Here is a 9,869-nt window from a genome sequence, read left to right on the forward strand (position 1 = left end):
ACACCACCTGGACAGGTGGGAAACCAAAACCCCCCCAGAGGGGACATTTATCCAGTTGTTCAGGATCACAAACACACTGTCCTGACCACCACACCCACGGGGCAAAGCCATCCATGCCACAGGTGGGAGACAGCCCTGACTGGACAGCCCGAATTCCCGGTGGGATGGGCTGTTCCCACACTCACCCACGCACTGGGGGGGCTGGTTCCCGTTGCTCCACTGCCCCGACTGCAGGCACTCGGTGCTGGGCTCTGATCCTGGCTGCAGCTGGAAGCCCTGGTTGCAGTGGTACACGGCCTTTGTGCCCACTGTGTACTCCTTGCCAAAGACAACCCCGTTCCTGGGGGCTCTGGGAACTCCACAGGACAGAGCTGGGGAAAAAAACCACGGCTCAGAAATCAGTCAGCTTCCCGTTTTATCCCGGATTTGTGGCGAGCCAAAAGTGCAGCTCCCAAACCCTCCTACTCACAGGATCACAGAATGTGCTGAGTTGGAAGGGACCCACAAGGATCATGGAGTCCAACCCTCAGCCCTGCACAGGACCATCCCCAAAAGTCACACCCTGTGCCTGAGAGTATCATCCAAACATCCCTGAACTCTCACAACACCTCCAGAGAATGTCCACTTCCACAGAGGATCATATTTTCAACCCTATCAGCACGGTAACAGCAAAGCCAACACTGAATTCCAGTTTCTCCTGGAAGAGAACTCTGGCTGTACTTTCCATAATATCTGTAACACAAAATGCATCAGTGCAGCACTCCAAAGTTTTCACACAGAGATAACGGATTCGATAGCGAGAACGCTTTGTATTTACATCCCACAGCAGCAACAACCCCAAACCCCTCTCCAAGAGCACTTCTGGATTACATAAGGCAGCAAATTGTGTAATTATGTTGTGGCAGAAGGAAGGCTAAATTTAGAGTTATGGCTGAGGAGGTAAAGGGGGGGGTGTTCAGGGGAAAAATAGATAAACGGGCACCGAGCCAAGCGGCTGCTGGAGATGGCAGTGCTTGGGAGAGGAGGCTCTGCACCACTCCTGCTGAAACCCTGGGCTCTGCAGCCAGGGGAGCCCCAAACAGGGCAGGGAGGGGACAGGCAGGCCCCAGAGAGGGACAGAGAAGAGCCACATTCACTTCTGCTGCAGGACACGAGCAGCCCAGTCACCCTCCTTCCCTCCCCTGGGAATGCCAGTGCTGGGAGCCCCTCACTCACAGCTGCTCTTCTCTCTTGGCATTCAAAGGAGCTGGGAAGCCAAACCCAGACCTGCCTCCAAAACCCTCCTGTGGGTCCCCATCCCTCTCCAAGCCTTGGCCCTGGGGAAGCCCATCTTGCTGGAGCTGGAGGTGACCAGCCAACCCGTCTGGACAGGACGGGATGGCCAAGGGGAAGCTCCACTGGGAGACCACCAGCCAGTGGGCTGCCAATGCCTCTGTGGGGCTCTGAGAGGAGCAGGAGCTGCCACAGAGCACAGGCCAACACCAAACCCAGCCCTGTCTGTGTTTCCAAACTGCTCTGAGGGACATCCATCCCCTCCCGGAGGAGCCGGAGCTGCTCCTGCTCCTCGTGCAGGAGGTGGAGGCTGAGCCCGTGTCTCCTGACCCTCGTGCTGACACTCCAGCACATTCACCTTCCTGTTATTCCCTCTGCACAACAACCAAGGCTGGAAAACCAGCAACCTTAGAGAAGTGACCCTCTGGTGACAGGGACCCCACTGAGCTGGAGAAGAGACACCAAAGGAGTGTGTGCAGCAGCAGCAGCACAGCCCCAGAGCTTCCCACCACTCCCCCAAGGTCCAAGCAGCTTTTATCCCACTCCTGCTCCTCCTGGGGATGCTGGAGCAGGATCCCCCAGCACTGGCAGGGGCTGGTGTTGCTCAGAGGTGTGAGCAATTCTGCAGGATCAGGCACATCCCTGGCTGGGCTGATAATCACAGGGATGTCACTCCGGCGGGCTCAGGAGCTCTCTCCAAGGCTGGGTGTCTAGACAAGCAGCCACACTGAATACCAATTTCATTCCCAGGGAAAAGAGGGGACCTGGGAAGTCCAACCTTTTCCCTTCCACCCCGCAGCTCTGTTATTCCTTTCCATTGTATCTGGCCACAGGGGCTGGGGGGGGAGCTGAGCCCTTCCCACGTCACCACCCCCACCAAAACCTTCTCCCTTCTCCCTTCCATTCTCTTCTGCAGCCTGAGGCTTCCCCAGAACCTTAAAGCCCATCCAGTCCCACCCCCTGCCATGGGCAGGGACACCTTCCACTAGCCCAGGTTGCTCCAAGCCCTGTTCAACCTGGCCTGGGACACTTCCAGGGATGGGGCAGCCACAGCTTCTCTGGGCAACCTGTGCCAGGGCCTCCCCACCCTCCCAGGGAAGGATTTCTTCCCAATATCCAACTTAAACCTATTCTCTGTCACTCTGCAAACATTAGTAAGTTTTTATTTACAGAGCCCCACACGAAGCAGAGATGTTTGATTTTTGGGGTGGCCATAAACCTGCCCCCTGCTCCAGAGGCTCAAGCTGTGGGCAGGATCCCCCAAAAACAGGGATGGCAGAGGTTCTTCCAGGGCAAATCAAAGCAGTGTTTGGCTCAGAGTCACCCACAGAGAGCAGGATCCAGGGCAAAAGGAGAAGGGGCAGCTCTGGGGGCTCAGAGGTGCAGGAACTCTGCTGGGAGAAGGGACAGAGGCTGGGAAAGCAAGGCTGCAGCTGGGATTCCAAAAACAAAGCTGCTTAAAAATAGGCAGCAGAGACAGAGAAGGCGGTATTAGATCATGGAGTGTTCTCCCCTCTGTGCCAGGGCAGGATTGCTCCCTGCAGAATATTCTCTGCTGCCTCCAGAAATGTCAGCGAGGACGGAGCACGTAGTAAAGATTATTCAGTGGGGATGGGGAAGGGGGAGAGGATTATGAGCTGGCAGAAAGGAGCTTTGGGAAATGGCACTTGTTAACTAGACCAAGTGTTTATGGGCACACCAGTTCCCCTCCTCCTGCCATGGCTGACTGGGGGGCAATTTATGCCGTTCCCAAACCTCCGCCGGGAGGTCCCGGCCACCTGAAAGGATGAGGATTTGAGCACAGCCCAAAACAAGAGACTGCCAGTTGGCTTTGAGAGAGCAATCTGGGGGGAAAAAAAAAAGGATGTTGGATTTTATGTAGCTGGAGGAAAAGTAGAGCCAGCCCTGGCCACTGTTCCAGGCCTTGGGGGGGAGCTGCTCCTCCACCAATTCTCTTCCATCTCTGGCTCACTGCTGCTCACTCCCCTCCTGCAGCCTGCACTCATCCCAAGGCACTGGCCAGGGTTAAGATTCCTGATAGAAATCCAAGGAAACACAAAGGGTGACTTGCCCCAAGGGCTTCTTTCAGCCTCAGGATCTAACATGTTCTCCTTGCTGGAGGAAGACAGGCTCTTCCAGAGGGACATCCAGCACCAAGATCCTGACCAAGCTGCTCTTTGTTTGGTCAGTGGGGACACACACCCCTCCCAAGGGGAAACTGGATCAGGAGCCCACCTGAAATGCTGGGAATCAGCCCCCAAATTCTTTCTCTGCCATGGAGTGGCACTGTGGATTGTGCCCATCAGGCTCCTGACATGTCACACCTTCAGCTGAAGGTGCAGGATGGGTTTGGTGCTCCCAGTGCAGCTCCCAGGGAAATCCCTGCCCACAGTGCAGATCTGGGGTGCTCAGCAACACCACGGGAGCTTCCCAACATTTCCAGGCCTGGTAGGGACAAGCCATGGATGGTCTGGCTCTGAGTCCCTCCCTGCTGACCTGGGAACTGCTGCTCAGGGGCTTGTTTCTGCTTTGAACCCTGGCTGTCAGGGTCACCCCATCCTGGCACAGCCTCTCCCAACCTCCCCCCACATCCCCCCTGGATCTCCTCCCCTCCTTCCCCTTTAAAACCCAGTCCCCACACACCACTACCCCTCTGGAAGTAAATCCAGCTTTTGGAGCTGCACACGAGGCTCAGGTGACACTCCAGCAGCACTGCAGGGCAGTGAAGCTGAGCAGCACTTGTACCTGTTCTGGATTACATGATTCTCCTTCAAAAAAAAGATGCAGTAAATCAGAGGGATGCCTTGCCCTGGGCTAAGGGAGGCACAGTTGCCATGACAGCCCTCGCTGTGCTGTTCAGCTGCTCCTTCCAGCACTTGGCTTTGCCCCATCCTGTTTTCAGGGAGGCTGAATCCCTACCTGAGCCCGTGCCCAGCTTCCCAGTTCCCCCTTGCCAGCGGGATGGGGCGGCAGGATCTTGATTTACTGCTTTCCACTCACATCTAAATCAACTGCAAAGGGAAACGAGCAGCCCCGGCACAAAGCCACCCTTCCGAGGTGACACTCCCGAAGGGCCCGAGGGATTCAGGAGCACAGAAAGGATTTTTTTCAGGGTTTCTTGGTACCTCCCACACTAAACAACCCCACTTTTCCCTCCAGCCTGGCCTGGCCAGCAGTGCAGACACTGCAGTGAGCTGGTGGTGCCTGTGCTGTCTCTGTTCCCTGGCTGGTTTCCAGGGAAGTCGATGCAATATTAATCCCCAGCGCTCGGTCCCCTTGGAACATGGATGAATGTTCAAAGACACTGAAAGGCTTCATCAGAATAAAGATGGGCCTTTTAGCAGCACAAAGGAACTGGGATGATTGGCGGGTGCAGAAAAAGGTGCAATCAGAAAAGGAACAGAGAGAGAACGGGACGGAACAGAAGCAAAACCCCACTGGGGCACAGTGCCCTGTCCCCCCTCCCTCCCCTGCCTGGAATTTGCTCCATGCTGGGTATGACATGTCACAGAGATTATGGTTAATTAGGAGGAAACGTGGAAAGAACAACCACATGCCTAAATCTCAGATGAAGCCAACAGGAACCACGTGAACCCTCAGGAATTTCTCGCCCCCCGTTGACACAAACAGACCTAAGAGGGCACTTCCAGAATTACTGAAGGAAATTCCAGCCACTAAAACAGAGCAGGACCCCTACTCCTGGCAGCCTTTCAAGATTCTTCCAAGCCTTTCCAGATCCTCCCAAGCCTTTCCAGACCCTCCCAAGCAATAGCTTCTCCCACTCTCAACCAAGGCCTGGCTGTGTGGTCACCGAGGGTTCAAACACTTCTGCCCTGGGAGCTTTCACACAGATGATTTTTTAACCACCCATTCTCAATGCCCCCAAACACTTGCTCCCTTCCCTCTTTGCCCATCTACTCCCAAGGACCTGCACATGAGGATCACCCCTCAGTGCCCACCTGCATGCCCGACTCAACGGGGAATTACAGGAATTCGGATATTTTTGTAATTTGACCTCCTTCTCCTCCATCCTCCCCGTAGCTGCTGGATCTTTATAAAAGCCCATCAGTGCTCTCACCTTGGCACAGGGGGGTGGCCTCCCTCCAGTGGAAGTAGCCCTGGGGGTGCTGGGTGCAGGTGCTGGTGCTGTGCCCGGCCAGGCGGTACCCGGAGTCGCAGCCGAAGCGGACGGAGCTGCCGGGGCTCAGCCCGGTGTGGCTCAGGATCATCCCGTGGGCTGGGGGCTGGGGGAGGCTGCAGTAAGGAGCTGGAGAGGGGCAGGAGAAAAAGAAATCAACCCCTGGATGGGGTAGCAGCAAGGGAATTCCCTTCCCATTTTCGGGACTTACACCCCGACCTGAGGCCGCGCCGGATCTGTGATGGATAAACACAAAGTCAAAGGGGGAAAGGCAAAGGGGCTCCAGTCCAAGTTTCACTCAGCTCTGGAAATAAAGACTAATTTCTGATAATTAAATATTACTTAATGCATTTACTAAGTAAAGTCATTATTTATTTAGGACATACTGGCAAGTTCTCAACCCGGCTCTATAACTTCCATTAATAAGGATTTGCCAAGTTCTGAAACACAATAACTCATTTGAAGGAGTTCCCAGCAAACATTCGCTCTTCAGCAGTGGGTTTGTGCTGAGTGAGCAACCAAGAGCCCCTGGTCCTGCTCCCAGGAGCTGGAGGAGAACACCTGAGCAGGAGCACAGCGTGTTTAACCACATGAGACACCATCAGCCACAGGGAAGTTGTGCCTCGTGCAGCTCCTGACACAAGTGCTGATGTTTTGGGATGTTCATCTTCCAACATGTCACAATGAGAGCACACAGTAATTCAGGAACACAGCAATCTTTGGGATGGGTTTCCTTCATCCAGATCCAGAGCCACCTCATCTATACAATCATGGAATCATTAAGGTTGGAGAACACCTCAAAGGGCATCAGGTCCAACCATTAACCCACCACCACACCACGTCCCCAGGCACCACATCTACACATTTTTTGAACACTTCCAAGGGCTGTGACTCCACCACTTCCCTGGGCAGCCTGTTCCAGTGCCTGACCACCCCTTCATCAAGAAGCCTTTCCTAATATCCAATCCAACTCCCCCTGGAATCAATGACTCTCTACATCCTGGTTCTGACTCTGAGGAGTGGTTGAGAAGCCAACCAAAGCTTCAAGGTCTCTTTCTGGACTTTCTCCTGGTCATGACTCTGTAACCCTGGTTCTGATTCTTCAGAGTGGTGGAGAAACCAGCCAAGGCTTCGAGGTTTCTCCTGGGCACAACCCGCCTTTCCTTGGCAGCTTCTGCCCTCACAGATGGTCTGTGTCCCTCTGCAGGAACTTTGTGGAGACCCCTGGCTGAGGAGGAGCCCCCTCAGCCCTGCTGGGAGCTCACCAGAGTAGCGGATTTTGAAGCCTTTCCTGTTGTAGGCGTGATCCGAGGACCAGCGGAGGAAGACGCTGTTCCCGCTGCTGGTCACGGTCAGAGGGGCTGAGTAGTTCCCACTCAGAGACAGGAGCAGGGGACTCTGGCCAGAGGGACCTGGGGGCAAAGGAGGGAACAGGGAAAAGTCAGGGCTGACACAGAGTCACTCGTGGTCCTTTGGAACGGGAGCGTTGAGGAGCCGTCGCTGTGATCCCGGGAACACGAGTCTGGCAGGGCTGGCACTGGCTCCTGGGAACCCCACGGCAAAGGAAGCCCAGCTGATCACAGGAAGACCAGGATTTGCTCCAGGCAAGATGCCTCGGGCTCAGGTCCCAGCAGGCAGCTCCAGGAGCACCAGCACGACACTCGTGTTCTGCACTGGTCACGGAGCTGCTTCCCTGGGAATGCTGACAGACCCCCCCTCTCCGGGCCTGAGATCCCTCTCCAATCCTGGGAACTCGTGGGCCTAGAGAATCTGGGCTGCCTGGTCTTCAGGGATGAGAATTCCCACCTCCCCAGCTCATCCCTGGCAGCAATCTCTGCTCCCATTTCTCCCGGGAGCTCGCTAACTCCTGCCCCTTCGAAAAACACTTTAGATCCATCCAAAAATCAAACCACTGATGTTTTCTTATGCAGAGAATCGATGAGGCTTAGGAGGAGCTCCAAGTTCAGCAGAAGGTTACAGGCAGTGCAGTGGGAAGCTGACTTTGGAGTGCTCTGGGAACAGGGATGACCACTAACAAACCTCTGCCATTCCTTTCCTTCCCCCTTGACTGCCACAAAGTCACGGAATTACAGAATCATGGGGTGGTTTGGGCTGGAAGGGACCTTAAAGATCACCCAGTTCCAACCCCCCCAGGTCCAGATCTTACCATCAAAGATCTCAAACTCGTCGTACTGCTTCTCACTGAGGAAGTACTCGATGGTGAGGGAGATGTTGTACCCAGGCTCAACCTTCACCACCCAGGAACAGGTCTGGAAGTGGGGGTAACTCCCCAGGAAGCTCTGGCTGAGGATCACACCAGTGGAGTCTGTCATCACCTGGTTCATGGGGCAGTGAACTGCAGGAGGAGAGACAACACAAAGGGAATTTCCCTGTTTGTCAGAGGGAGGATGAAAACACGAGACACTGTGGCCAAGAAGGTCTGTCTTGATGAGCCAGGCTGAGGCAGAGCACAGCTCTGCACACCTTGGCCCCTGGGGCTCATGGAGAACCCCCAGAGCCTGATTTGGGCTGTGGTCCCACAAATCCCAACAAAGAAAGGGGCAAAAAGCAACAGTGCAAACAAAGCTTTTCAACAGCCTCGGGGTGATTTCACATCCCTTTCAAAATGAGCAGCCCCACAAGCAAACAACTGTCCCTGAGGGACAAAAGGCTCCCCAGGAATCCCTGGAAACTCTATCTCCTGGGTTAGAACAAAGTGTGGAACTACAGGTTTATCTCAGGTCACCCACAGAGTTGTTATCTGGGACATAAGAACTCCAACTCCTTCCTCTAATCACTACACCCCATTCAGCTCCTGGAAATACAAAACCCAGCTGAAAGCACTACAGAAAAAAAGGCCAACGAAAATACCCCAAAAGAGGGGGCAAACACACACAGAGGGAGCAGAAAGCATAAAGAAAGGGATCTTTATTTATCCATAATTGCCACTAAACCCCAGTGCAAACGCTGGGCTTGTATGAATAGAAAATAGCCAGAAGTACCCAGAAAGAACAGTGTATTCTTTCCAAATCCTTAATCCCATCAGTGATTTTTTGACCTCTAGAAATTGGTGGCCAGATGTAATTTAAGCAGTCCCTTTACCCCCAGGCTAACAACCACCAGTAAATAATTGAATGACCTCCCTTTCTCTCCTTCAGCTCGTGCTTTTTGAGAGAGAATAAAGCCATAGAAAAATATCCCATTATATGGTAAAAATGTCCAGATAGGAGGGAATGAAGGAGATGAAATAATCGCTGCTGGAGTGAACAAAAGCCCCAGCAGGAAGGCAGAGGATAAAAAAAAGGAACATGGGAGCAGGGAAGCATCTCTGGGATCCCTCCTGAGCAGCAGCAAGGTGTGCAACCAGCGTGCTGGGCCTTTCATTCCTCTCCTGTGTCAGACATTCTGTGGCACTAACAGAGGAGCTGTTCCTGCAGACTGTCTGCCTGCTCCTCCTCTGGCTGCCCCTGTGGCTCTGGCAGCCCAGCACTCCTCCCCTTCCCAAGGGAAGGACATCTCCAGTGGCCTGGAGGGTGCAGCAGTGTCCCAGCACTGCCTGGGGAAGGACAAGCTCCAAGGGGCTCCCTGAACACTTGGGGTACAGTCCAGGGGTACCCGACATGAGGCAACCCCCCCAGACCATGTGGAGATCCCAGAGAATCCCTGGAGCCAGCAAGGGGTGGAGGAACAGGAATTGGAACTGGTTGGGCACTGAACAGGTTCCCTGGGGTTTGGTCACAGCCCCAAGGCTGCCAGAGCTCCAGGAGGGTTTGGATGATCCTCTCAGGGACAGGGGGGGCATTTTTGGGGTGTCTGGGCAGGGCCGGGGCTTGGACTGGATGGTCCTTGGGGGTCCTTCCAGCTGAGGATGTTCTGTGATTCTCTGAACCTTCCCTCATGGTTTATCTGCCCCAAACCCCCCAGTCCCCCTCTCCCTGCTGCTCACTGGGTGCTGTGGGAGCCCAGCCAAGGAGCTCAGCCCTGGCACTGCCCTGCCCTGCCCAGGGAGGGTCTCACCTCCCTCCTCACAAGGTCCTGATGGGAGGTTTGGCACTCCTGGGACCCTGCAGATGGGGAGGATTCACCCCAAAGATGCAGAATGTGCAAGAAACCCTCCCCCAGCTCCCTCCCTCAGCCATCCCCCCACTTGGGAACGACCCCTGGGCAGGGAAGTGCAGGGACTGTGGGACCACCACCCTGGGCACCCCCAGCTTTACCTTCACACGTGGGGGGAGGCCCCTCAAACTGCAGGTGAGTGCCGAGTTTGCAGGTCAGGATTTCGTTTCCAATCAAGGTGAAGCCGGGCAGGCACCGGTACCTCACTGAGTCACCTGCAGACAGGGGCAAAAACCACCTCAGCTCTTTGGTACCTCACTGAGTCACCTGCAGACAGGGGCAAAAACCACCTCAGCTCTTTGGTACCTCACTGAGTCACCTGCAGACAGGGGCAAAAACCACC

The 9,869-nt window shown here is 54.8% G+C and overlaps 1 protein-coding gene across 1 annotated transcript in view; it reads right to left on the bottom strand.

Annotated features, from left to right (window-relative positions):
* Positions 1–9,869, bottom strand: part of LOC103754072 (CUB and sushi domain-containing protein 1) — a 251,808-nt gene that overhangs the window by 32,623 nt on the left and 209,316 nt on the right. Inside the window, exons 45-49 of the mRNA XM_029963058.1 lie at positions 9,628–9,741; positions 7,578–7,766; positions 6,676–6,822; positions 5,351–5,539; positions 186–371 (exon numbers count right to left, since the gene is read on the bottom strand). Coding sequence (XP_029818918.1) covers positions 186–371; positions 5,351–5,539; positions 6,676–6,822; positions 7,578–7,766; positions 9,628–9,741 — 825 coding nt within the window. The remainder of the gene's footprint in view (positions 1–185; positions 372–5,350; positions 5,540–6,675; positions 6,823–7,577; positions 7,767–9,627; positions 9,742–9,869) is intronic.

The sequence above is a fragment of the Manacus vitellinus genome, unplaced genomic scaffold (genome assembly GCF_001715985.3).
Source record: "Manacus vitellinus isolate BGI_N305 unplaced genomic scaffold, ASM171598v3 scaffold_52_pilon, whole genome shotgun sequence".
NCBI classification, from domain to species: Eukaryota; Metazoa; Chordata; class Aves; order Passeriformes; family Pipridae; genus Manacus; species Manacus vitellinus.